Source organism: Pezoporus wallicus, unplaced genomic scaffold (assembly GCF_028554395.1).
Source record: "Pezoporus wallicus isolate ANWC-B61680 ecotype Strahan unplaced genomic scaffold, APGP_CSIRO_Pwel_v1 contig_7961, whole genome shotgun sequence".
Taxonomy (NCBI): domain Eukaryota; kingdom Metazoa; phylum Chordata; class Aves; order Psittaciformes; family Psittacidae; genus Pezoporus; species Pezoporus wallicus.
The window spans coordinates 63,877-91,028 of record NW_026635130.1 but is presented as its reverse complement, the minus strand read 5'-3'; the positions used below and the strand labels follow the sequence as shown (position 1 = coordinate 91,028).

The 27,152-nt window shown below is 56.2% G+C and overlaps 2 protein-coding genes across 2 annotated transcripts; both read left to right on the top strand.

Annotated features, from left to right (window-relative positions):
• The first annotated feature begins 1,980 nt into the window (after window positions 1–1,980).
• LPAR2 (lysophosphatidic acid receptor 2) lies at window positions 1,981–10,840 on the top strand. The gene is made up of 3 exons (XM_057403453.1): window positions 1,981–1,988; window positions 4,426–5,168; window positions 10,539–10,840. The coding sequence occupies exons 2-3, from the start codon at window positions 4,436–4,438 to the stop codon at window positions 10,838–10,840; spliced, it is 1,035 nt and encodes a 344-aa protein (XP_057259436.1). The 5' UTR covers window positions 1,981–1,988; window positions 4,426–4,435.
• Window positions 10,841–15,704: 4,864 nt separating this feature from the next.
• Window positions 15,705–26,635, top strand: PBX4 (PBX homeobox 4). Its single transcript, XM_057403567.1, has 9 exons — window positions 15,705–15,907; window positions 18,421–18,494; window positions 22,638–22,879; window positions 23,238–23,428; window positions 23,998–24,133; window positions 24,387–24,543; window positions 24,733–24,839; window positions 25,391–25,477; window positions 26,435–26,635. Exons 1-9 carry the CDS (start codon window positions 15,705–15,707, stop codon window positions 26,525–26,527), a joined length of 1,290 nt encoding a protein of 429 aa, XP_057259550.1. The 3' UTR covers window positions 26,528–26,635.
• Window positions 26,636–27,152: the final 517 nt, after the last annotated feature.

Genomic DNA, 27,152 nt, shown 5'->3' with positions numbered 1-27,152 from the left:
CACCAGGATGTGAGCAGAGCTGCAGCTGCATCGGGCTCCGGTTACTCCGTGCCTCTGCTTGAGCTGGGCCGGGGGGGGGGCGATGCTGCACGGCACCCTCTGAGCCTCTTCCCGATAGGAAACCTCATGGAGTGAGGAGGGAAGGTGGAGGGGCATTGACCCAACGGGTACCCGCTCGCCTCGGGCTCGCCTGCGCTCAGCATCCCGGGGCTCCGGCCCCGAAGTGACGCTGTTGGGAGAGATCTGAGGTCGGCCTCGAAGGGATTCTGATGTGGAGCTGTTGGAGCCGGGCCAGAGGAGGCCACGGGGATGAGCAGGGGCTGGAGCAGCTCCCGCATTGAACAGTGGGGCTGGGGAAGAGAAGCTCGGGGTGTGAAGGGGGCTCCAAGGATGCTGGGGAGGGCCCTGCAGCAGGGATAGGCCATGGGGTGATGGGGTCAGCCTGGAACAGGGAAGTTCAGGGTGGAGATGAGGAAGTTCTGCCCTGGGAGGGTGCTGAGGCGCTGGCACAGGGTGCCCAGAGAAGCTGCGGCTGCCCCATCCCTGGCAGTGCTCAAGGGCAGGTTGGACACAGGGGCTTGGATCAAGCTGCTCCAGTGTGAGTCACCCCTGCCCATGGCAGGGGCTGGAACTGCATCACCTCAAGGTCCTTTCCAACCCAAACCATTCTAGGACGTGGTTGCAAAAGCTGCTGCGAGGGGTTTGGGTGCAATGGCTTTGGCTCTGGGGGTAGCACACCCTGCAAGGGGCGTGCTGGGCCCAAACCCATGTGTATCATCAGGTGAACCCAATGGGGCTTGGGGAAACAGGGAGTGGGGGGCGGAGATTTACTGCAGCTTGGACGTGGCTCTCTTTGGCCTTCAGCTCACTGTATAACCACAAGGGTGATGCGGGAGGGTGAAGGATCTGCCCCGGGCCAATGTCCCTGCTCTGTCAGTGTGTCCTTGGCCCTATCTCTTTCCCCTTTGTGCTGGGCTCTTGGGCAATCTCCTGCCTGCCTCCCAGGGCCTGATTTGGCCCTGCCAAGCTCTGTGCGTCTGCCTGGCAGCAGATTAGGATCGGGCCCGGTGATAACATTGTTCCCTGGGGAGCAGATGGGTGGGAGGAGGAGGGTTGGGAGGGGAGGAAGTAGGAGCCAAATGGCAACCGCTGGGGCCCTCTGCGAGAGCAGGAGGTATAAATCAGAAGGACTTTGATGTAGATGGGTGCTGCCAACCTGGCGGGGCTCCTTCCTCCATCATTCACACAGCAAGGGCTCGGGGCGCTGCGTGTGCTCTTGGTTTACGTGTGCTGCTTGGGAGGCAGGATCACCTCGGATGCACCAAGGAACGGGAGCTCTCTTCCGCGCACTTCTACCCCAGGAAAGCCCTCCCCGCTCCGTGCCTCAGTTTCCCTCGCGTCTCACAGCTTCTCCCCGCTCCCAAGCGTGGATGTGGGGAGCCCCTGGAGCCGGCAGCCCTAGAGATGGGGGTGCACTGCGAAAGCATCCTTCTGGTGCCACGGCTCCTCCATCACTGGTCCAGAGCCCCTCATTCCCAGGACGCGCTGCTGGCACAAAGGCTCTGGAGCAGGATTGAACCCTCCCCCCGGTGCGACGGGAGGGTCGGGAGCGGAGCTAACCCGGGCCAGCCGGGACTGGAGGGGTTGGGGAAGCGGCTCCAGCCCCCGTGGAGGCGGCAGGGATTCGGGTTACAGCGCCTGGACGGACCCGCCTAGGGGAGGACCCAAGGAGGGGGCGGCTTGGGGCGAGCTCTCGCCAACTCGCCTCGCCGGAGCCAGCGTTCGGGAGCGCTGCGATGGGGCTGGGAAGCGCGGCCGAAACTTCCCCGTGAGGCGCTTGGGTTCCCCCGCCTGCATCCCCGCCTTGGGAAGCGGCTCTGCCCTTCCAGCGATGGGGAGCTCCTTGCTGGAGAGCCGCCCTGGCTTGCTGCGGTGGGGAGAGCGACGCTAAGGGCCAAGCTCCGGGGGCGGTTGGGTCGCGCTTTCAGGTAAGACCCCGTTCTTGGGGGGTCAAACTTGGGCTGAAAAGCAGCCGTGGGGTGAGCGGTGGGGCCGTGTGAATCAGCGTGCGGGGGAACGCAAGGCCGCCTTCGAGCCCCTTTATCGAGCCATTGTTCTTGCCTGGATCCAACAGGGCTGGGGGCCGGGGGTGGGAGCCCCGTTCCCGAGGGCTGGATGCGTTCCCGGTCTGCGTTTGCCACCCCCGCAAGCAGGGGGAAAGGGGGGGGACACGGGACGGGACGGGACCCCCTTTCCTCCTTCCCTTCCCTTCCCTCTCGGGGCAAGACGGCTCCGAGCTCACCGCGAGCCTGGGAGGAGGGAGACGGGGGGGGAGCGGGTGCTCGCAGGCAGCCGCGCTCCTGCCGTGGGGCTGGCCCCTGCTCGAGCTCCGCTGGATGCGCCAGGGTTTGGGATTGGGGTTGAGGAAGTGCGAGGAGAGGCTCGGCTCCAAGGGCGAGGGGCCGCGGGGCCGCTGCGGCTCGGAGCCCGAGTGGGGCTGTACCGAGGAAGAAGAAGGGGGGCTGCCGGCCCCCCGAACAATGGAGTCCTCCGGTTCCTTTGTGCATCATGGCACCAGCCTGCCTTCGGCCTCACGGCTGCGGGCACGCTCTTCCTCTGCCCCTGCTGCTGGCCGTGAAGCGGCACAGAACCCAGCGCGGGCGCCGGTAACCTCTCAGCCCCTCCGGGACTCATTGCGTTGCCCCAGCCCGGTTTGTAACCCACGCTGCCACCCTCAAACTGTTCCCTGGGATCCGAGTGGGTTTTGCCCCAAGCAGCCTTTAAGCCTCTTGGCAACGTCTGAATGCTGAGGGGCTGCTTCTCTATATTGGGGTGCTGCAAACGCAGGACATGGCCCCTTTATGGCTTAACACAGCTCTAATCCCCCCCCCGAGTAGACACAGCATTGAACACAGTGTATGATGCTGTGAGACAGGTTCCCATGGGGGTCTCTCATAGCTGGGGGGCCTTTAATGCTTGTGAGAGAAGAGACTTGGTCTCCAGAGCTCAGTGGCAAGGTTCAAGCTTGTTTTAGCCGGGTTCAATCCGGCTTGGAGGCAGCTCAGACACGACTGAGAGAGTAAGAGCTGGAGCCATGGGCACCGTGGTGCTTGAATGGTGCTGGAGATGGACAGCATCGTGCGGGCTGGGTATGGGCCGGTTGCGTTGTGGTCCCCACTGTGCCAGGTCAGCTGCTATGACTGGTGCCACTCGGGTTTCTCTCCTTCCCCTGCGTGTGATGTTCAAGTGGTTTTCTGCCGTCAGTGCCACTTCCCTCTTTGCTTTGGGGTTCAAGCTCTCACCGGTGCTTGGAGGAAGCTCTTTGGCATAAGAAGGGCCAAGCCTTTGGTGTGAGTTTTGGATCCACCCTCCGAAGGTGGCATCCACCTGCCTGTGATTCAGCGTCCCGACCCTGGGCGTTCCTCCCTTCCTCCTTCTCCCATCGCTTTCCCCTGTTCCGAGCCAGGTCACCACGTGGTGTGTCTGAGGAAGCCACTGGGACGCTTCCAACCCCTGCGCTGCACGGGACCACACGATCCCTGAGCATCCCATGAGCTGGAAAGAGAGGGAAGATGGACTTGTTACGTGGTACTAGCTCACGGCTCCATCCCCTGGGGCGGCTCCAGTCCTCCCCTGCCTCCTTTTCCTTCCCCTCCCATCAATACCCTTGCAGCCCAGACCCCCCCCATGTCCTGGGCTGCATCCCCAGAGCATGATGCTGAAGCATCCCAGGACGCAGCAGCGGGGAACCGCTGCCTGGAGAGCGGAGGAGCGTGGACTCACAGAACAAACACGGAACCAATTGGAGCCCCTGAGCTGTGTTTTAGGTTGGAGAGTGACTTAAAGTGACTTGTGAGCACGCTGGGTTTCCTCCCTGTGTAAGAGGGCGGCGTGGTCTGCCCTAAACCCTCTCTGAGATGAGGGTGATGGATGGATGAGCTCATGAGAGGGCAGGGAGAAGCAGTGCCTTCATGTGCAGGACGCAGCAGGCGAAGGAAAAAGCGTGTCATCCATCACTCAGCACCTCGGTGCTGCGAGGAGGGAGGCTCCAAACCGGGTCTGCCCTTCCCAGTGGGGCCTGCAGCCAGCCCTGACTTGAGATTTCCAGGCTCCGGGTTAGGAAAGGAGCAGGAACATCTGGGGGGGGGGGGGGGGATAGGGATCCATGGGATTGTTTGGGGTGCTGGAGCTTGATGCCGCCCCACGGCTGTGCGGTCCCCGGGCGCCGCAGGGCTCCCTGATGCTCCAGCCCCATGGCTGTGCGGGCTGACTTCGTGCCGCTCGGTTTGCTTTGCGGGGCCGAGGAGGCTCCTTTCCTGCCCCGTTCTTTCCCTCTCCTTTGGCCAAGGTTGGGAATGGCTTTGGGGCAGGCCCAGCAAGCGCTGCCCGTGTTGGGAGGCTCACGCCCCTCTCGTCCCTCTCTAGGCCAGCAGCAATGAGGCACTGCTTCTACAATGAGACCGTGGGGTTCTTCTACAACAACAGCCGCAAGGAGCTGACCACGTACTGGAGGACCAAGGATGTGCTGGTGGTGGCCCTGGGCCTGACGGTGAGCGTCATCGTGCTCCTCACCAACCTGCTGGTCATCACGGCCATCATCATCAACCGCCGCTTCCATTACCCCATCTACTACCTGCTGGGCAACCTGGCTGCCGCGGACCTCTTTGCCGGCGTCGCTTACATGTTCCTCATGTTCCACACGGGGCCCAGGACGGCGGAGCTCTCCCTGAAGACCTGGTTCATCCGTCAGAGCCTGCTGGACACCAGCTTGACGGCGTCCGTGGTGAACCTGCTGGCCATCGCTGTGGAGAGGCACCAGACCGTGTTCACCATGCAGCTGCACAGCAAGATGTCCAACCAGCGGGTGACGATCCTCATCTCCTGCATCTGGGTCACGGCCCTGCTCCTGGGGCTCATCCCCTCCTACGGCTGGCACTGCCTCTGCGCGCTGGAGAAGTGCTCCAGCATGGCCCCGCTCTACAGCAGGAGCTACCTGACCTTCTGGGCCATCTCCAACCTGGTCATCTTCCTCATCATGGTGGTCGTGTACACGCACATCTTCGTCTACGTCAAAAGGAAGATGACGCGGATGTCCAAGCACACGAGCTTCCACCCGCGCTACAGGGAGACCATGATCAGCCTGGTCAAGACGGTCACCATCATCCTGAGTGAGCGCACGGCGCGGTGCTTGGGGCCAGGGCTCGGTGGGGTGGCTGTGCTCAGGGCAACGGGGGGCGTCGGGAAGGGATGCGCTGCTTCCCTGGTGCTCGGGGGGAGGCTTGGCTTTGGTGCTGCCAACTCGGGTTTCGGGGCTCTGCGTGAGCTGGAGCAGGACAGGATGGGGCGAGCATGGGTGCTGCTCGGGTTAGTAGAGGTGAGAGGAGCTGTTACCGATGGGACTCGGTAACCCCCAGGTGCTGGGGCTTGGGGCATGGAAGCAGCTCTTGAGGTGCTCAGCTCCAGTCTGCTTCCTCCATAGAGGGGTGGCGTGGAATTAGGAGCTGTGATCAAGGGGCGCTCGGTGCAGCCCTTATTGGAAGGATGGAGCGGGGTTTGGGGCTGCCCTCCCGAGGTGCTGGGGGAGGAAGGAGGGGGCCGCAGCCAAATTCCTCGCTGGTTATGGGCTGGGGCATTGAACTGGGTGCAGATGGCTTCGGTTGAGCGGCTCGGCGCTGCCAAGCGCGTGCCTGGGGCTCGGAGCTCTCACTTCAAGCTGCTCTCTGTGAGCAGAGGGGCTCCGGCAGTGCTGGCTGCCCGTCGGTGGGCCTGCAGGGAGATGGGAGCAGGAGGTGGAAGAGCTTGGTGCTGAGGCTCTGACTGCAGGGCGTTGAAGCGCGTTCGGATCGGCGCTGTCCTGCCCGGTGCTGCGCATCCAAGGGAAGGCCAGAATGGGTTGGGATGGAAAGGAGCTCGAGATCATCCGGTTCCAACCCCCTGCCATGGGCAGGGGCACCTCACACTAGGCCATGGCACCCAAGCCCCATCCAGCCTGCCCCTGAGCACTGCCAGGGATGGGGCAGCCGCAGCTTCTCTGGGCACCCTGTGCCAGCGCCTCAGCACCCTCCCAGGGCAGAACTTCCTCATCTCCACCCTGAACTTCCCTGTTCCAGGCTGAACCCATCACCCCATGGCCTATCCCTGCTGCAGGGCCCTCCCCAGCATCCTTGGAGCCCCCTTCACACCCCGAGCTTCTCTTCCCCAGCCCCACTGTTCCATGCGGGAGCTGCTCCAGCCCCTCCTCATCCTCCTGGCTTCCTCTGGCCCGGCTCCACCACCTCCATGCCCTTCTTAGCTTGGGATGTGCATTGTGCTCTCAAGACCCCATTGCTCCAGGGGTTCCTTAAGGAAAGCCTCAGGTCCTTAAAGCAGAAGGGAAGCACCAGGCCCAAGGAAACCAAAGCGCTGCACTCCAGGCCCGGGATCACAACCCTTTGCTTGCCAGTCTTCCCCGATAAGCCCAGAATTGGGCAGGGAAACCTCGGGGCTGCAAGCCAAGAGTCCTCCCTTGCAAGCTCCCGTTGGTACAATGGGGCTCAGCACGGGCTGGAGGGGAGCTGTGGGGCTGCTTGCTGGGGCTCGTGAGCAGCGGAACCGGAGTTTTCTGCCTCTTCCTGCTTTTCCTTTGCTGCTGCTTCCCATCCTCTCCATCGGCCGGGTGCAGCAGGGGGTGGTTACTGCCTGGATGCGGCGTGGATCGAGGTCCTGCTTGTGCTTGGGACAGGCTGCAGTGGAGAGAAGCTGGCTTGTTCCTCCTTCCCCCCCCCTCTGAGCAGCATCAGGCTCACCCCATGGTGTCTGCAGGGCTGCTGAACCCCATGGGGCTTCACATGGGCTGGAAGAGGGTTGGCAGGAGAGGGGTGCTGGCCAAGAGGCAACCACCTTGTACTGGGAGAGCGCCTTCCTCTTTGTCTTCTGCCTTGAGCTGGGGTCAAGAGGAGCCTTGGCAGAGCTGCTGCGGTTCCGTAGGGAGCTGGGGCTGGTGCCTGAGGGTGACCAGAGCGGGGAGAAACCTGGTGGAGGGAGAGGCCGGAGCTCATCAGGCCTGGGGGACTCTTGGAAGCCGAGAGGTTCCCCTGGCTGTGCAGGGCAGTGGCGGAGAGGAGCAGCACTTGGGTCTGTGCAGGGAGCAAGAGGGAGATGCTGAGCTTGAGGTGGGGGGAAAAGACCTTTCCATTGGGGGGAAAGACCTTTCCATTGGGGGGAAAGACCTTTCCATTGGGGGGAAAGACCTTTCCATTGGGGGAAAGACCTTTCCATTGGGGGGAAAAGACCTTTCCATTGGGGGAAAGACCTTTCCATTGGGGGAAAGACCTTTCCATTGGGGGAAAGACCTTTCCATTGGGGGAAAGACCTTTCCATTGGGGGAAAGACCTTTCCATTGGGGGAAAGACCTTTCCATTGGGGGAAAGACCTTTCCATTGGGGGGAAAGACCTTTCCATTGGGGGGAAAGACCTTTCCATTGGGGGGAAAGACCTTTCCATGGGGGGAAGACCTTTCCATTGGGGGAAAGACCTTTCCATTGGGGGGAAAGACCTTTCCATTGGGGGAAAGACCTTTCCATTGGGGGGAAAGACCTTTCCATTGGGGGAAAGACCCTTCCATGGGGGAAAGACCTTTCCATTGGGGGAAAACACCTTTCCCTATGGACTCAGCGCGCAGTGAGCTGCGGCTGCAGAGGGCTCCTTCCCTCCCTGAGGCCCTGCTCCAATCCCTTCCCCACCCTCATTCCCCGGCCTTCTGCAAACTTGGCCTCTGCACAGGGAATGCCTTGCTCCTGATGCAGCGGGAGGGCGAGGCGGTGGTGAGGCAGCGGAGGGTGCGGTGGGAGCTCTCTGCGTCCCCTGCTCCGTTGCCAGGCAGGGTTAATCCTGCTGGTCCTGGGCGCCGGGAGCAGGTCTGGGAGCCTGTGAGGAGGCCAAGGTGTAGCTGGGGAGCGGGGGGAAGCGTTCCCCCAGAGCAGCGGGTGGGATGTGGCCACCCCATGGGGCTCTGTGGGTTCTTGCTGCCTCCTCCAGCTTCCGTTCAGGAGCAAGGCAAGGGCTGGATCTGCAGGCAAAGGGCTTCCTTTTGGTTCTCCCTTCTCTGTAATGTGCCTTTGGCTTTCCTTAGCGCTGCTGGGTGCCAGCCCCGAGTGAATCCGCTTTCCCTTGCGACCCTGAAAACCTGGCCATAAAGAAGGGTGCAGCCACTAAAGGAGGAGGTGCCTTTCCTTCGGGCCAACCAGGAGTCCCTCCTCTCTGTTTGCTCGATGTAAAGGAAGCAAAGTCCTGTTTGCAAGTGGTGGGGAGGAGGAAAAGCTGCCTGGGGCTGGCTGTGGCCCCTGCTGTGCTGGAATGCAAGGGCTCGGTGGGGCAGCTCTGAAGCTGGGGATGCTCCCAGACCCCCTGCGCATCCCTCCCCAGCGCTCCTTTAGCGGGCTCGTCCTCCCTGCTCTGCCTGCTGCTGCTGCTGCTCTCCCCAGGCAGATGGTTTGCAGTAACAGGGGTAGGTACCAGCGCTCCCAGCACGTCCCATTCCCTGCCAGCCGACCCCAGAAGGGCCAGCGGGGTGCAGCTGCCCTGCTTGAGCCAACCTCCTGCCTGACCCCCGGGAGCACCCATGGGTGAGGGCTCCGTTGATGCCAGCCTTGGGAGCACCCATGGGAGAGGGCTCCGTTGATGTCAGCCTTGGGAGCACCCATGGGAGAGGGCTCCGTTGATGCCAGCCTTGGGAGCACCCATGGGAGAGGGCTCCGTTGATGCCAGCCTTGGGAGCACCCATGGGAGAGGGCTCCGTTGATGCCAGCCTTGGGAGCACCCATGGGAGAAGGGCTCTGAGGAGCTGCAGCACCTCCCACGCGTGTGGGGCAGGGCAACCATTGCCCCTGTGCCAAAGAGCTCTGCAGGTGGTGGCGAGGACACCGGGGCTGAGTCAGCGGTGGAGCGGGGCCAGCTCAGCTCCTGCTGTTGGCCAGCCCCTTGCTTGCCTGGTTTCTGCTCAGCTGAGAGCAGTGGGAGGCTGCTTCTGCCCCAGTGCTGGTCAGGACTCGGCCAAACTCATGCTAAAGCCCCTCGGGAGCTGTTTGGCCACTGGAGGGTCTCATTCGAGGTGTGCTCCTCTGCCTGGTTTGGCTTGGAAAGGACCTGGAGAACATCCAGTTCCAACCTGGATCCTGGGCTGCATCCAAAGGATGGGAGCAGCAGGGCCAAGGAGGTGATCCTGCCCCTCTGCTCTGCTCCCGTGAGAGCTCACTTGGAGCATTGGGTGCAGTTCTGGGGGCCTCAGCATTAAAAGGACGTGGAGCTGTTGGAACAAGGCCAGAGGAGGCCATGAGGATGCTCAGGGGCTGGAGCAGCTCCTGTATGGAGACAGGCTGAGGAAGTTGGGGCTGCTCAGCCTGGGGAAGAGAAGCTGCGTGGAGAGCTCAGAGCAGCTTCCAGTGTGTGAAGGGGGCCATAGGGGTGCTGGGGACCGACTCTTCATTAGGGACTGCAGTGACAGGACAAGGGGTAACGGGTTCAAACTGAAACAGGGAAGTTTAGATTGGGTATAAGGAGGAAATTCTTTCCTGTGAGGGTGCTGAGGCACTGGAATGGGTTGCCCAGGGAGGTTGTGAATGCTCCATCCCTGGTGGTGCTCAAGGCCAGGTTGGATGAAGCCTTGGGTGCCATGGTTCGGTGTGAGGTGTCCCTGCCCATGGCAGGGGGTTGGAGCTGGATGATCTTAAGGTCCTTTCCAACCCACACTCTTCTAGGACTCTATCTTCCCTGTTCCACTTCTTGGAGGCAATGGCTTGTCAATAGCGAGCCCTGACCCTGTTACCTCTGTGGATGCAGTGATGGGGAGGGAAGTGAAAGCACTGGAAATGCTCTTCCCTGTGAGGGTGCTGAGGCGCTGGCACGGGGCTTATCAGGGAAGATTGGCAAGCAAAGGGTTGTGATCCCGGGCCTGGAGTGCAGCGCTTTGGTTTCCTTGGGCCTGGTGCTTCCCTTCTGCTTTAAGGACCTGAGGCTTTCCTTAAGGAACCCCTGGAGCAATGGGGTCTTGAGAGCACAATGCACATCCCAAGCTAAGAAGGGCATGGAGGTGGTGGAGCCGGGCCAGAGGAAGCCAGGAGGATGAGGAGGGGCTGGAGCAGCTCCCGCATGGAACAGTGGGGCTGGGGAAGAGAAGCTCGGGGTGTGAAGGGGGCTCCAAGGATGCTGGGGAGGGCCCTGCAGCAGGGATAGGCCATGGGGTGATGGGGTCAGCCTGGAACAGGGAAGTTCAGGGTGGAGATGAGGAAGTTCTGCCCTGGGAGGGTGCTGAGGCGCTGGCACAGGGTGCCCAGAGAAGCTGCGGCTGCCCCATCCCTGGCAGTGCTCAAGGCCACGTTGAAGATGCTCTAACGGGAAGTGTCCCTGCCCATAGCAGGGGGGGGGAACTGGAGGAGCTTTAAGGTCCCTTCGCCCCCTCCGTTCCGTGGTCCTACAAAGCAGCGCTGATTCAACCGAGCATCTTTACAGCGCGGGGCCAGGAACCCACGTGGAACCTTTAAGAGTTCTCATTCTCTCCGCAGGTGCTTTCGTTATCTGCTGGACTCCGGGCCAAGTTGTGCTCCTCCTGGACGGCCTGGGCTGCAAGAGCTGCAACGTCCTCGCCGTGGAGAAGTACGTCCTGCTGCTGGCCGAGATCAACTCCCTCATCAACGCCATCGTCTACTCGTACCGCGACAGCGAGATGCGCAGCACCTTCCGGAGGATCCTCTGCTTTGCGTGCTCCCGGAGCTCCAAGTACGCCCCCACGGTGGTGAAGCTGAGCCCCGCCGACCGCAGGACGCTGTCTCAGAACGGGCACTTCACTGTGGATTCCTCCATTTAGCCTCTTGCTCCGCTCCACAGCCCGGAGGATGGGGGCTGAGGGACCTGCTCCTGCTCCAGAGGCAGCAGCGCCTTCCCTGCTGCGCTCAGTCCCTGTGGAGAAGGAGCTGCAGCGTTCTCCATTCAAGACTGCTGTTTCCAAGGCAAGGTGGATGGAAGGGAGCGGCATCTCGAGGTGTGCTACGGGGATGCCCCACCGAGCCAAGTATTCGGTACTTCAGTATTACTGCCTCCAGAAAGAGTTGGTCCAGCACTAGCATCCCCCCAAAGAGCAGAAGCTCTCCAGCTTTACGCCTTGCCTCCTAAACAGAGCTGCTTCAGTGCTTCCCCAGGGAGCCCTCTGCGGGTTGTGTCCCACCTGCCTCCAAAAGCACATCCTGAAGGCCTCTTCAGAGAGGAATCGGGTTGGATTGCTTCCCGAGAAGCAGATCCCTGCTCTCCAAAGAGTTCCGGGCTTTTGGAGGAGTGCTTTCCTTAAGCTGAAGAGGGCTGCTGTTCGTGTTCTAAGTGATGCCATGCGCTGTTCACAAGCATGGAGTGAGTCGTGCTCCCACGAAGCCATCTTTCTCCTCGCTGGAAGCCCTCTGGGGACAGGTTTAGGTCAGATCCCAAGGCAAGCAGGAGTTTGCCTTGGGTTTTCATGTGCAGTTTGTACCTTCATGCTCCAGGGCTCAAGAGCTCGATATGGTCAGAGGAAGCCTTTCTCTCAGCAAAGCCCTGTGTGGAGTTAGGAGGGTTAATGTTGGGCCATGCAGCCCTGGGAGAGGCTGACGGGAGGCAGGGGTTGGGATCCGGGTTCAATTCATCATTTCGGGGGGGGTTCCACTGGGTTTTGACCTTAAACAGCTCCCTGAGCGATCGCCTCAGCCAGCCTTCCCCGAGGCTCTGATGCTCGAGTGTCCGCATGGACTTGTTGTTCCTGCGGGATGGAGTGGTGGTGGCGGTCTCCTGCGTCCATTAAACCGGTCCTGGAATCTGGTTTCCCATCTCTGAATAAATGCGTTGCCCTGGGTTTCAGAAAGGAAGACGTGGTGTTCTTCCCTCCGCCCCAGTGAGGAGCTTGGTTCTCCTCAAGAGCATCTTGGGACTGGGACGTGGGTGGCTGGAGGGGTGGGAGCCTCCGGCGAGGCCATGAAGAGAACTGGAGGGTCATCTCCATGCAGCCAAGCAATGCTTGCAAACACCAGCCTTGGCAGCTCCGGGGAGCCTCCGTGCAGTGGTAGGGCTGAAAGGAGGCAGAATCCTCTCTGTAGTGCCAAAGCTGAGCTCTAGTTACCTTCTGGTCCCTGGGAAACGCTGGGTTTGGCTGCAGGTACCCACTGGGGTGAAAGAGCAGCAGCTGGAGGAAGATGCCAACAGTGGACTCATGGAAAGCTGCTGCTGGGTGTGCCGGAGCTGGGGCAGAGCAACCATAGGCGTTGTCTTTGAGCATCCCCAAAGCAGGAAGCACACGAGTCCTACTTCATTCCAAGTTAACTTCACAGTTAAACCCATGCCAAGCTCCCTTTACTAACAGAGAGGGGGGGAAGGAGGCGCTAGGGTGGGTGAGGGGTTGGCACCAGTCTGATTTAACCAGGGGGTGTATAAAGAGCTGACTGTACTGCATGGGGGTGGGATGGATCTTTAGGGGGTGAGGCAACGCTTGGCTCCTAAGAGAGCTGCACTTGGCTTTTAGGTCCCACTGGGACTTTAACCCGTATGTGCTGTCCTGAGGGACCTGCTTTGGGTTGGAAGGGACCTTAAAGCTCCTCCAGTTCCAGCCCCTGCACCTTCCATAGAGCAGCTTGCTCCAAGCTGGCCGTGAACACCGCCAGGGATGGGGCATCCAAACCCTATCCGTTCACCCCATCCCAATGTCCCCAAGGAAGAGCTTCTCCCTAAGACCCCATCTCCATCTCCCCTCTGGCAGGTTAAAGCCATTCCCCAGTCCTGTCCCTCTATCTCTTGTCCAAAGCCCCTCTCCAGGTTTCTTACAGCCCTTTTAGGCACTGGGAGCTGCTCTAAGGTCTCCGCAGACCACTTTGGACCAGCAGAGCGCATCCCGACTGCTTCAGTGCTTCCTGGATAAACACGGGCTCTGCTGGGTAACGGCCAAGTGCAGCTTCACCAAGGTTAAACAGCACCCGATGAGGGCAAGGAGCAGGCAGGAGGCCACAGAGCCTTCAGGGAGCTTCTCCGAGCGATGGGAATGAAGGCAGGTTGCCTGGAATCCAGCAGCGAGCGCTTCGGGACCTGTGGATCCCTGCTTGGTTCCAGCCGGCTGCGAGAGAAGGGAAAGCAGGAAAGGAGGAGTCGCAGGGATTAGCTGGGGAAGGAAGCGCTGTTTTCAGGGAGATTGGGAAGGAGAGGGGGGATTTTAACCTCCCTCCCAGCAGGGAAGGCAGGGCAAGGGGGGTGACAGCCCATAAATGGTGTCACAGAAGAAGAGGGATTTGGGTTTCTCCCCCCGGGACTTCCTGGTTTTCTTTGGGAATACAGGGGTGCTGTGTATGTTCCGTGTCCTCGACGAGGCGCTGCAGCAAAGGGTGGTGGCTGCTTAGGCAGCTTCAAACCTAACATGATAGCTTTGTAGACAGATGTCGGGTTTATGGGATAGCTGGCGTTTTAAGCCATGGAACTGGGTGGGAAAGGAGCTGAAGGTGGGCAGGGACACCTCACACTAGGCACGGCACCCAAGGCTCCATCCAGCCTGGCCTCGAGAAGTGCCAGGGATGGAGCAACAACACTTCCCTGGGCAACCCATCCCAGTGCCCCACCACCCTCACAGGGAAGAGCCTCCCTTTATCTCCAGCCTGAACTTCCCTGTTCCAGTTTGAACCCATCACCCTTTGTCCTATCCCTGCAGTCCCTGATGAAGGCCCCTCTCCAGCATCCTTAGCAGGGGGGCTGGAATTGGGTGATGTTGAGGTCCTTTCCAACCCAAACCATTCCATGATCCTAAACTACTGCGTGTGTGTGTGTGTGTGTGTAGGGGTTGTGCTTGGCTATTTGGGAGCACCTGAGACTGTTCTGGTTTGGTTGCGGCTTGGGAGGAAGGAAGGGACCCCCAGGCACTGTTTGCAAGGGCTCCAATGCGGGCCAAGGGAGAACACCCAGCTGGATCAAAGATAGGCTCTGTGGTTCCAGGAATGGGAGGTCGTGTCTTCCCGGCTGCTTGGAATTCCTGAAGGGAGCTGCTGCCAAAGGCAATACGGATTTTGGGGTGGGTTTGGAGGAGGGGAAAGGCAGCACAAGGAGGGGGGGTGTGTGTGTGTGTGAGATGAACAAGGGGGAGCTGGTGCTGGGCTCTTGGCTTTTAAACCTCACTTTTGCTTCTCTGACCCACGGAGAGGTGGGAAATGAACACGGAGGCTGCGGGCAGCAGCTTTGCCCACAGCCCAAGGGAAAGCCATTGGTGTTCGCAGCGCACCAAGGCGCGGATGGAAGAGCGAGGTGAGTGCATGCGAGCAGCCTGCAGGGCAGGGGGAGCTATTTGAGCCCACGAACGCCTTGGGCAGCGGCGTTTCGAGCCCGGTCTGCGGCTGGGAGCGAGCCGGGTTTGCTCTCCAGAGGGAGCCCGTCGTTTGCGTGCCGCTGCCTCCCCTCGCCGGGAGCCCCGAGCCCCTCACATCGCCGGCTCCCGCTGTGGAAGTGCCCAGAGCATCCCTGGGGGGCATCTCCCTGCTCTGTGGCCTTCAGCTCAATGCAGGACCCGTCAGCTGGCAGCCGAGGCCCTGGCTTTGGTTTGGAACCGAACCTTTTCCTCTCCCCCCCCCCCCTTTCTTTGTGCTGACGGGAGAGAATTCGCTTGCTAATTACAGCCGGCTCCGTTTGCAATGGGAATGCAGAGGGTGATTTATCAGCGAGCTGCGGATACTGAAGCTCTCCCCCGTTCCCTTGCCTGCATCAGCAAGAACTTTTTGCAAGCCCATTTAATTCCTTGTCATCTTTGAATCCAGCTCCTTTCCCCCCTTTAGTCAGGGTGCGAAGGAGAGGCGCTGGTTTATTAATCACTGTAGCAAAAGGCTGTGGAATACAGTGCTTCCTCGGCGGTGCTTGTTCCCTATGGCACCAGTCAGCATTCCCAGAGCCACAGGCTCAGAAGCAGCCAGGCATGGGAAAATCAGGTTCCCTCATCATGCACACCTGATAAATATGGATGTAGGGAGCCAGGTTTTGCTGCCTTTGGGGTCTTTAAAGGTGTTATTCCAGAACTCCCAGTGTTTTATGCAGGAACCTGCTTAAAACAAAGCCTCGAAAGCCCAGGTCTGTGCAACACTGAGGACACAAAGGGGTCTTCCTGAGTTGAAGGGGAACTTCTAGCTCATATACCAGGCATGTGCTTAAATTGAGGGGAGATGGAGATGAGCTCTTGGGCAGCAGCTCTTCCCTGGGGACACTGGGATGGGTTGAATGGAGATGGTTTGGATGCCCCCCCCCCCGGGCAGGGGCTTTGGATGAGGGATGCAGGGACAGCCCAAGGGGAATGGCTTTAACCCGCCGGAGGGGAGATGGAGATGAGCTCTTGGGCAGCAGCTCTTCCCTGGGGACACTGGGATGAATGGAGATGGTTTGGATGCCCCATCCCTGTTCAAGCCCAGGTTGCTCGAGTGGAAGGTGCCCATGTCAATGGCAGGGGGTCGGAGCTGGCTGAGCCTTAGGGTCCCTTCCACCCACCCCATCCCCGCCCGCCTCCACGGCGGTCACTCACGAGGGGGAAGGCGGGGTCGCGATCGCAGCCGGGCGGGCGGCGCTAGGACCCAAGCGCGGGGGCTGCCGGAGGCGGGGCACGTCGCGGCGGCGGCGGTGGGCGCTGGGCCCCGTTGTGCGGCAGCCACCGGGCCCGCACCGGCCCCGCCGCCGCCCCCCCCCCCCCCCCCTCCGCTATGGAGGAGCCATCGCGGCTGCTGGCGGCGGCGCACGGCACCGGGGGACCCCTGCCCGGCGGCATCCCCCAGGCCCCGCCGCCGCCCGCCGCCACCGAGCCGGTTGTCGCTGCGGGGCCGCCGGCCGCGCATCACGACACGGGCGATGTCCTGCAGCAGATCATGGCCATCACCGACCAGAGCCTGGATGAGGCCCAGGCCAGGTACCGGCGGGGGAACGGGGCGGGGGGGGGGGGGAAGCCGGTCGGTACCGGCCGCCTGCGCGCCCGCAGAGCCCGGAGCCGTGACTCAGCTCAGCTCTGCCGCGGTGGTTCCCGGTCCCGTTGCCGCGGCTCCGGTTAAGGGGAAAACGGGCGGGGGGTTGATGGGGAATCGCCCGTTGGCAGCGGAAAGTCCCACGCTCGCTGCCCGGTGTCTCCGTGCCTTCGCCTCCCGCAACGCTTCGGTACCGGCCGTTCGCCGTTGTTAACGCGCCGGTTCTCCGGCCTCGCTGTGCTGGCGGGGTGCGGGTACGGACATCGCAGCCCTTGGACCCGGTGCAAACGGGGTTGGCCGGCCTGGGGCTGCGCGGAACGGCAGAACGGAAGCGGCGGCTGCTGGCGACGGCCGAAGTTTGCTCGGGAGGGGGAGCCCCGCGCACCCGCTTTGGGTTCGTTTCTGTAACCTCACCCTAAAGCTTGGCCGGTTTGGGTCCGTTTCTGTAACCTCAACCTAAACCTTGGCCGGTTTGGGTCCGTTTCTGTAACCTCAACCTAAACCTTGGCCGGTTTGGGTCCGTTTCTGTAACCTCACCCTAAAGCTTGGCCGGTTTGGGTCCGTTTCTGTAACCTCACCCTAAAGCTTGGCCGGTTTGGGTCCGTTTCTGTAACCTCACCCTAAAGCTTGGCCGGTTTGGGTCCGTTTCTGTAACCTCACCCTAAAGCTTGGCCGGTTTGGGTCCGTTTATTAACCTCACCCTAAAGCTTGGCCGGTTCACCCTAAAGCTTGGCCGGTTTGGGTCCGTTTCTGTAACCTCAACCTAAACCTTGGCCGGTTTGGGTCCGTTTCTGTAACCTCACCCTAAACCTTGGCCGGGTTTGGGTCCGTTTCTGTAACCTCAACCTAAACCTTGGACGGTTTGGGTCCGTTTCTTTAATCTCACCGTAAAGTTTGGCCGGGTTTGGGTCCGTTTCTTTAATCTCAACCCAAAGCTTGGCCGGATTGGGTCTGTTTCTTTAACCTCACCCTCAAGTTTGGGTCTGTTTCTTTAATCTCAATTTAAAGCTTGTCCGTTTTGGGTCTGTTTCTTTAATCTCAATTTAAAGCTTGTCCATTTTGGGTCTGTTTCTTTAATCTCAATTTAAAGCTTGTCCGTTTTGGGTCTGTTTCTTTAATCTCAATTTAAAGCTTGTCCGTTTTGGGTCCGTTTCTTTAATCTCAATTTAAAGCTTGTCCGTTTTGGGTCCGTTTCTTTAATCTCAACCGAACGTTTGGCCGTTTTGGGTCTGTTTATTAATCTCAACCTAAAGTTTGGCCGGGTTTGGGTACGTTTATTAACCTCATAGCTGAGGAATGAGCTTTGAAAACTGGCCTGACCGCTGTTTTAAGCCAAATTACTTCAATTCGGCCTTAGCAACCCTGCCAGGCTCCAGCTGAAGCTCCAAAGGTGCTTGAATTTTAAAGCACTTCCACATCGATATATGACTACACCGAAGAAAGAAGCTCTTGTCTTCTGCATGAGGCTGTTGGGGTTGCACAGAGTTAGCAGCCCTGGGAATGGTAGGATTAGGCTTGGTTTTATCTTTGCTGCCTCGTAGCTAAAGGCGGCTTTTTAAGCCCGGTGCCAGTGCAGAGGCTCGGGAGTCATTGCCCTTCTCCTGCTCTCTCCCGTTTTCCCCTCGTCAGGCGAGGACAATAGGCTCCAGCGCTGCCTTCCCGGCTGCCTTTGTTCTCCGGCTGTTTGTGTGGGGTTGATGTTATCAAACATCTCCCTCACTGACCGGTTTTACGCGTCTTGTGGCCGCGTCACCGAGGGAAGCCTTCAGCTCCTGCCAGCGGGCACGGGAGAAGGAAAGGGCCGGTTTGTGTTTAGCTCAGCCCCAGCTTGCAGCCATTGAAATGCTATTTCGGACCCGCCAAGGGCTCACAAGAAGCAAAGGAGACTTTTGGGGGTGGATGTTGCAGCCAGACTGCTGCTTTCTGCTCGCTTCCAGCACAAGTTGGGCACCTAAGGGTGAGCTGCCCTGGAAAACAGGAGGTGAAATACCCCTCCATGCAAAACCTGCTTTGCACGGGGCTCACCGCCACGCTCCAGCTCAGCCCAAGGCTGTTTTGATTAGACATGAGCGTGGCTTCTGTGTTAATGGTGTCATTAACGCTGCCTCTTCCTGGGGAGCAGGGGGAAAGCGAGGCAGCAAATGCTGGAAGAGCTTCAAAAAGGCAGAACTAGCACGTGCAGGGCTCGGATCCGCTCCGTGCAGTCTGCTTTCCATGGGGCAGGTGGCTGCGAGTCCGTGGTCCTCCTGTTTGGGCTCCCTGTGCTCTAAACCCACCGGGCTTTTCCTTCCTGTTGGGTGGCTGCCACCCATGAGATGCTCTCAAAGCATCCCAAGCTCCACAAGGACCTTTGTCTCCCCGTGGAGCAGATCTGGGTGCCAACCTGCTGGGACTGTGGCACACTCCAGCTCTGCCTTTCCTGTGGGCCTTCAACTCCTTTTTTCTTCTTCTTCCATTTCAGAAAGCATGCCTTGAACTGCCACAGAATGAAGCCTGCTCTGTTCAGCGTCCTGTGTGAGATCAAGGAGAAAACAGGTGTGTTGGTGTTGGCTTGCCAAAACCCTCATGTTTCCTTGTTAGCTTTGCTCCCGTTTAACATGGCCCGTGTTTTCCCTGATAGATTCTACAGCTCCAGGCTGCATTTGTCTCTGTGAGCTGGCAAATGGTGGTGGTTTTCCCCTTTAAGGAACCGGTACCCGAATCGTGGTGGTAGTAAGAGTACCACGTTGGCAAATAACTGGTACAGGGGAAAAGGGACACTTGGCTGTGCTTTCTAATGGCTTTGAGGCAGACGTGAGGAGAGTTTGGTTGCAGGTAGTGCCTTCTTGCCACAGCGGTGTGCTGCTCAAGAGAAACGGGGTGGGATGAAGTGTGTTGGCCGGGCGTGCTTTAACGTGTGTCCGTGCTGTAAGGATCACTGTCCTTAAAAAGGCTCTTTCATCCAGTTTTTCCTTCCTCCCCCTGTGTTTTCTGGCTTGAAGCTGGGATTTCTCCGGGGTAACCAGGGCCAGCCTGATGCTGCTTTCGCTTGGGTCTCAGAGGTTTTTTGAATGTCTGATGCTCTGTCTCTTCCTTATTTAAATTGCGGGGAGCAGATGTTATGGCTTGGAGCAAACAAAAGCCTGGGCCTACTGTAGCACAAGGGGGTTTGTGACCCAGGCACACAAGCTTCTTTTCTAGCTGAGAAATCAGTTTCCAACGTGTTCCTCCTCCTCCTCCCCCCCCATCTTTCTGGTGCTCTTTGTTGGAGCACGAGTGTGGCTCACAATAGCTCAGGATCAGCTGTACAAAGGGTGCTGAGAAATGCTCCTCGGTCCTGGGTTAGTAATTAGAAAGAAATGAGAAACGACTCTTTGTCATTGAAATGGATTTGGCCCCAGCTCCCTTCCCCACCCCTCCTTACCCCAGATAATTCCCGGGTTGGATGATTGGAAACCAGTTCTGGGAAAAGCAGGTATTTTATTTCCAAGTCTTGCAGAGCTGCCTGGGGCATAGGCAGTTCTTTGAAGAGGCATCAAATCTAATCAGTTTGGGAGCTCACAGAAGCATTCGGAGCAGTTTTCATCTCCCCAGCAGGGTTTTTTTTTGCTGGTTGGGTTGTGCCTCAGGTGTGTGAGTTCAGTGGCAGACTCCTATCTCGAAAGCATCTGTAGCGTTAAGATACCCGCTTTTATAGGGCTGAATATGATGCTTCAGGGTTTTGCTTGTGGGCTGATGGAGGACACGAGGCCATGGTGGGCTTCAGGCCCCTTGAGGCATGGCAAATGTATCTCTACCCACTTCTGTGCGACGGGGCTCGGGTTCTGCCTCTCTGAGGTAGGGAATGTGGTTGGGGCAGCATCGGAACGTGGTGATTCTAGCTGCAACCCTCCATCCTCCCTCTAACTCAGCTGGGTTAATGCACCAGGTACCTCTGCACTCAGATGTGCCTTGGCAAGGGAAGGGGGAACATGCTGACTCTTTGCTGCCGAGTCTGTCGACATCCTTCTGGGGCAGAGTCTTGTTCTGCAGCGCTGTTGTCTTCTGCTCCCATTCGTTTTCCTCTCTCCCCACTGTGAGGAATGAGCCCCCAAGTTGGGGGTAGCGTGGAGAAGGAGCTGAGAAGGGGTTCAGGATTGCTTTGGGTAAAATAGAAGCTTCCTCAGCTGACAGCTTGAGTTGTGGGTTGGGATTTCATGGGAGTTACTGGGGTTTGCAAGTGGAAGAGAGGGGATGGGATCGTCTGGGGCAAAGCTGAGCTGCAGATGAGGAGAGGTGCAGGTCCAGCACTCACCTCATGCTTCCTGGGACTCCCCACGTGTGTTTTACACAGGCTGGTTGCTTCTGGCCTGAACTGAGGAGGTTTCAGTGCCAACGCGAGGTATCCTGCCCCAAACAGACACATCTGGTACATTCTTCTGCATCAGTTGCTCTATAAAGAAAAGCAAGTCCAAGCATGTCTCACTTATTTTGGTACCAGGGATCTTGTTCAGCTCATTAGACAACTGCGAATCGTTAATTAATGAGATGCAAATATATTGTAATGATTGCATTTGCATACTGACTGAGGCTCAGCACCTCAGGTTGGGCTGTATTTTAATGAAGGATTAATTAGGAATGATGGGGATTTCATTTGGTATAATTGTTTTACAGATTTGATGACTCTCTGGTAGGTGACATGCCCGAGGATGCACAAGGTTGTATTAGTGGACAGGAGGCGTTCCTTGGGCTTCCTGAGCCAGTGTAGGGTTTGTTCTGAGCATCCATAAAAGTGATGGATTCTGAAGGATTTTACCTCTATGCAAGGAATTCTTAAGTCATGCTTTGGTTAAAGCATGGCCCATCACTGGTTGAGCCATAACTCCAGCTCTTGGAGTATGACGGAACACTGCCAGGGATGGGGCAACCTGTGCCAGGGCCCCACCACCCTTGCAGGGAAGAACTTCTGCCTCAGATCTCATCTCCATCTCCCCTCTGTCGGGTTAGAGCCAGAATCAGAAGGACGGAAACCCCACGGTTGAGATAAGAACAGTTTAATAACTGAAGTACAATATACTACTACTACTACTACTAAGGGGGGAAAATATAAAACTAAAAGGGAAAGAAAACCAATGAACTCAAATGATGCCCAATACAATTGCTCAGCACTCGCCAACCGATACCCAGCAGCAATCAGTCCCTTCTGGGTGACTCCCCCCAGCTTTTACCCCAGCATGACATTCCATGGCATGGAATAGCCCTTTGGCTAGTTCACGTTAGGTGTCCTGGCTCTGCTCCCTCCTGGCTTCTTGTGCCCCTCCTCGCTGGCACAGCACGAGGGCCTGAGGAGTCCTTGATCAGGGTAAGTGCTACCAAGCAACAACTAAGGCATCAGTGTGTTATTCCCAGATTGAAGCCAAAAGCCAGCACGGCACCAGCTACTGGGAAGGAAAGCTAAGTGCTACCAACCCGTTGGGAATGGTTTACTCCGAGTTTCTTCTGCCAGCCCCCCAGAGTCTTCCTGTGAGGTGAAGGTGTGTTCCACGCGCTCTGCAGCAGTCAGCTTGAGCCGAGCTGATGTGTAATTGATGATAACTAATGTCTGATTACCATGATGAGACAAGTGACATAAAATTAAGCTGCAGCTGGGAGCTTGACTTCAACGGGAGCTGTCTGATGTGCATCGTAATGCGCAGAGAAAGACGTTTGCCAGCAGCATGTTCAAGTAGAAAGGTGACACCAAACCCACTTAATTGGAGTGTCCATCCCAGAAGGAGTCTTCCCAGGCCACTGGGGACCTCTGGGCAAGGAGAACTGGGGGGTTTCTAAACCCAAATCTAACAATAAATAAGACTCCACCTTTTGTGTGTGTTTCATAGAATAGTTGGGGTTGGAAAGGGCATTAAGACCCTCCAGTTTAAGACTTTCCAACCTGGCCTTGAACGCTGCCAGGGATGGAGCATTTACCACTTCTCCGGGCACCCTGTGCCAGTGCCTCAGCACCCTCACAGTAAAGAACGTCTTCCTTATGTCCAGCCTCTGCTTCCCTTGTTTAAGTTTGAGCCCATTCCCTCTTGTCCTATCTCTACAGTCCTTGGTTTCCTTTCCTGTAATGTTCACACAAGAAAGGGGGTATACAGTAGGTGCTCTGCTGGGTTGGGTTTGTTTCAAAGGAATTCATTCCATCATGAGCTGGAAAAGCCTTCAAGTAGCCAACACTTGTTGCTGCCTTAGCCCGTGCTCAGCAGTTACTCAGGTCCTACATCAGGACTGTTCTGCTTTGCCTGTTGCTGGGTTAAGATGGCTGGCGATGCTCTGGAGGAGATCTGCCTTGTCCTGATGAGTGACTTCAGGTCGGCAGCCACTCCAAAGCTCTCTCTCCATCAGAATTATGCTGGAGTTTCTGGTTGTTGAACCTCAGCGTAAGGAAACTGTCTTCTGGTGTGTTTTTTGTCCCTGTTTCAGATGGTGATAGATTTTGAAGAGACTGTAATAGATAATTCAGCTCTGATAAGGCTTCAGTCTATGGCCAGGTGCTGCACAGCCCGGTGGTATCCTTGGTGTAGAAAGGCTGAGCTCCAGCTCGCCCCTTGCCTATAGATTCCCTCCTGTTTTCTGTACAGACCTTACTGAAACCTCTGCGCTGCTTTGCCAGAATTGAAGTGGATGCTCTTCCCTGTTCCAAAATAACCTTTTCATTCCTTCTTTATGTCTGTCTAGTGTTAAGTATTCGCGGTATTCAGGAAGAAGATCCCCCAGATGCTCAACTAATGAGACTAGATAACATGTTGCTGGCGGAGGGTGTCTCCGGGCCCGAGAAAAGAGGAAGAGGAGGACCGATGGCTGTAGCAGCAACATCAGGTGGCTGTCCAAATGACAATAGCATTGAGCACTCTGACTACAGGGCCAAGCTGTCACAGATCCGACAGATATACCACTCTGAGCTAGAGAAATATGAACAGGTGATCTTTCTGCATGGAAGAGTTTTTATCATCTCAATTACAAATAACTGTTTTTTCCTTGGGTGTTTGGTTGTGAGGACACAACAGGGAGCAGAAGGAATTCAGGGGACTGCGAGGGTAGCAAAGCCAGTTGAGAAGGGATCTCAGTGTTGCAGAAGCGAGGTGCAGATCGAGGGCCTGGACATCAAACTGAAGATAACAAATGTCTCATTTCTCTGTGTTGCTGTTTTCGTGAGAGTAACTAGAGCAAAGCTGAAACCTGGAAGCTCCTCTGCAGCTGCTTGGGTTTAATTTCGTGTCGGGGAAACGGACCGGAGCGTGTTTCCCTGTTTGTGGATACAAATGTGTGTGTTTCCAGGCCTGCAGTGAGTTCACCACCCACGTCATGAACCTGCTCAGGGAGCAGAGTCGAACGAGGCCCATCTCGCCCAAGGAAATCGAGCGCATGGTGAACATCATCCACGGGAAGTTCAGCACCATCCAGATGCAGCTGAAGCAGAGCACGTGCGAGGCCGTGATGATCCTGCGCTCGCGCTTCCTTGACGCCAGGTACGGCCACGGCAGAGGCTTAAACCTGAACTGCTTTTCTTGCTTCACCGCAGAAGAATCATAGAATGGGTTGGGTTGGAAAGGACCTTAAGATCATCCAGCTCCATCCACCTGCCGTGAACACTGCCAGGGATGGGGCAGAACTGCACACAGTGCTGCAAGGGGGGTCTCACCAGAGCAGAGGAGAGGGGCAGGATCACCGCCCTCGACCTGCTGCTTATGTTCCTTTTGGTGCAGCCCAGGACAGGGGTGGTTTCTGGGCTCAAGCACACGCTGAACCTGGCTCATGTTCAGTTTCTCATCACCCAACACCCCCAAGTCCTCCTTTCCAGGCTGCTCTGAATCACTTCTCTGCCCAGCCTGTAGCTGTGCCTAGAAAGGACTGAAATAGGAAGGATGCATCCTCTGTTTTGCTTGCTAGGGTACACTTTGACATCAACATCTCTTTAATCCCACTCAACTCTAACCTTTTTTCCTCAAACACGTGGATTTTAGAGGGGAAAAGAAGCTGACAGTGTCCTGTAGCCAATATATAACATCATTTAAATAGGAATAATCCTGTTTCCTAGGCGTAAACGGCGGAACTTCAGCAAACAGGCAACAGAGGTGCTGAATGAGTATTTTTATTCACATCTGAGTAATCCTTACCCCAGTGAAGAGGCCAAAGAAGAGCTAGCAAAGAAAGGCGGCATCACAGTTTCACAGGTACAAAGTGGTTTGGCTGGAATTAAGTGACCCTTTTTCTTCCCCTCAAACAATGGTTTGGGTTTTCCCCCTCCCATAGTTGGCAGCAGGCTTCGGTTACCAGCACTTAAACATGATTTTGCTGATTCCAAAGGGTTTAGTAGTTATTTTCTGTGCAAAGCCTAGTTTAAAACATCTCCTTTACTAGCAGCTTGTGAATCTAGTGGCAGATGGAGTAGTTTGAGCTCATACTAAGAGTGATGTATGCCTCCAGGTTTCCAACTGGTTTGGTAACAAAAGAATTCGCTACAAGAAAAACATGGGGAAGTTCCAAGAAGAAGCCAATATTTACGCTGCAAAAACAGCAGTGGATGCAACTAATGTCGTGGCTCAAGGCAACCAGGCAAATTCTCCATCTACACCAAATTCAGGTGAGGCACAGCACCAGGGAAGGGTTTGGCCTCCTGGGAGTCTCCCGTTATTCCTTGTAATAATCAGTACCAGTGTTTGAACCAGTTGTAGGGTGTCTTTTCCTTTCAACTTCTGTAGTACTCGTTGAAGAACCATTTGGGGTGGGTTTTATTTCTCAGTAAAACGTGGGTTTGGGTTTGTTTTTTCAGCTTCCTCTGGCTCTTTTAAGATGACAAATTCCAGCGATTCGTTTATCAACTTGCAGTCCTTGACTTCCTACCAGAGCTCTCCAGTGGGAGCCAATGTGCAGTCACAGGTCAGTAAGGAAAAAGAAAAGCCCCAAACTATCCTGGTGTTAAAATCCTATTTCCCTGTCCTTTAGATGGTATGATCAGGATGCTCGGGAGGTTGTGCAGTCTCCGTCCTTGGAGCTACTCAGAACCAGCCTGCTCTATTTGACCTTGCTCTGGTTGGATTAGGCAGTGTTGGGGTTCTTTGATCTCTTTACATGAATGAATGGGTATTTACTCATCTTAGAGTCAGTCTTGTTCCGTGTAACTAGAACCCGGCTTAGGATTTGTGCTTAACAGCATTGTTAAACTTATCCTAAATGTCTGAATCCAGCTGAACTGCATAAAATTGGCTCCTCTGTCATAAAATCTTTAAGTGATAGGTGTGATTCTCCGTTCTAACTCCACGTGCTGATGAACTAGCTGTGTATAGCTCAATTAATAGCTGTAACTGCAAAGGAAAGATGGCTTCCTGCAAGGAAACCTGCCCCTGGGTTAAAGAGTTTTTGCGTACCAGGTACAACTGCATTACTTTCACTTGATCTTGTTTAATCCTCATTGCTCTCCTTGTTTCTAGATGGATTCCCTACATCATGTCATACACCAGGCAGGAAGATACGACACAATCGTGGGGAACCCTTTGTATACGACGCAGCGCATAGATGTAAGATGGACCAAGGTTTTACTGACTTAGAAACACAAATTCTGCCCAAGATCTGGTTAATGATCTGAATTTTTATCCCCTTCCCCCCGGGTGACTGATGTGGGATACGGAAAAGATTGATAAAACGCCAGCCGTTCACAGAATCATACAGAATGTGATTTTATGATTCATAGAACCATACAGAATCTGATGCTGTAACTCATAGAACCATATAGAATCTGATCTGTAGTTCACAGAACCATATAGAATCTGATTCTGTAGTTCATAGAATCATATAGAATCTGATCCTGTAATTCACAGAACCATATAGAATCTGATCCTGTAATTCACAGAACCATATAGAATCTGATCCTGTAACTCAGAACCATATAGAAGCTGATCCTGTAACTCATAGAATCATATAGAATCTGATTCTGTAGTTCATAGAACCATATAGAATCTGATTCTGTAACTCAGAACCATATAGAATCTGATTCTGTAATTTCACAGAACCATATACAATCCAATTCTGTCATTTCATAGAACCATATAGAATCTGATCCTGGAATTCACAGAACCATATAGAATCTGGTTCTGTAATTTCAGAGTCACACAGAATGCAATTCTGTAATTCACAGAACCATACAGAGTCCGATTCTGGAATTCACAGAATCATACAGGATCCGATCCTGTCATTTCATGGAATCCCTCCTGGAGACCTGATTTCAAATACTGCCCCAGACCGCATGGAAATCTGTGCAGTTCAGTTCATTCCTGCCACGAGGAAGAGCCCTGGGAATAAAGTACCACCATCAAATCTGGGAGGGGAAGAGGTTTGGCAGGGCCTTCCCTGCCCTATTGCAGAGCCAAGACCTGGGTACTGCCCTTCTGGGAAGCTGTTAAGCTATGGAGCCATACTTGGTGGCCGGCAGACCTTAAGGATGCAATGGACACCGATGTCTTTCCTTCTCCTTGCAGGCTAATGGCAGCTGGCAGGATGCTCCCACCCCTTCATCCATCACCTCCCCAGCCGGAGACCCTGGAAGCGTGAACTCGGATGCGTCCAATTAAGTCCTTAGGACCTGTTAAAGAGAGGGAAGGGGTCATTAGTGTCATTTGTCAGTGTTGCTCTATTGCCAACCCCGGTGTTTCACACAACTCAGCCGATTACCTCAGACCCCCCCCCCCCCTTGGAACCAAGAGCTTGGGATTCCAATGGTACCTCTCTACCTCTCACCCTCCGTTTGTGCCCCTTTGGGATGTGAAATGGTTCCAAGAGAACTCTCGCTTCGTTTTCCAAACCAAATTCACTTTGTTGCTTTTAAAAATACGGATTTTAGGGCCAGCACCTAAAACCGGCGCTTCTAAGGTTTTCCAGCTTCAGAAAAGAAACGGACTTCTTCTGATTTCTGTTGTTTTTTACCATGACTTTTCTGTTTTAGTCGATAGCTATTAACAGTTACCCCAACCTCCCCCCCCCCCCCCCCCCCCCGTATTGTAATTGTATGCGTTCTCTGTATTGTCATTTTGTAGAGGAAAATAAGCTTTTCTTATCCAGACTTCACTGGGGAGCCAGTTAATGGGAACTGCTTGACCAAAACTCGCCCTTGGCCTTTGCTCTGGCTCACACCTTCCCCTCCTCCTCCATCCCATCCATCCCCCGAGCCCACCGCGCCCCGGAAGCGGTTTCTGTGCG

Coding starts and splice junctions, on each gene's coding strand:
- PBX4 (XM_057403567.1), top strand. CDS start 15,705: ATGGAGGAGCCATCGCGGCTGCTGGCGGCGGCGCACGGCACCGGGGGA. Junction 18,495..22,637: donor TGAGATCAAGGAGAAAACAG/GTGTGTTGGTGT, acceptor ATGTCTGTCTAG/TGTTAAGTATTCGCGGTATT. Junction 22,880..23,237: donor AGCTAGAGAAATATGAACAG/GTGATCTTTCTG, acceptor GTGTGTTTCCAG/GCCTGCAGTGAGTTCACCAC.
- LPAR2 (XM_057403453.1), top strand. CDS start 4,436: ATGAGGCACTGCTTCTACAATGAGACCGTGGGGTTCTTCTACAACAAC. Junction 5,169..10,538: donor GACGGTCACCATCATCCTGA/GTGAGCGCACGG, acceptor TTCTCTCCGCAG/GTGCTTTCGTTATCTGCTGG.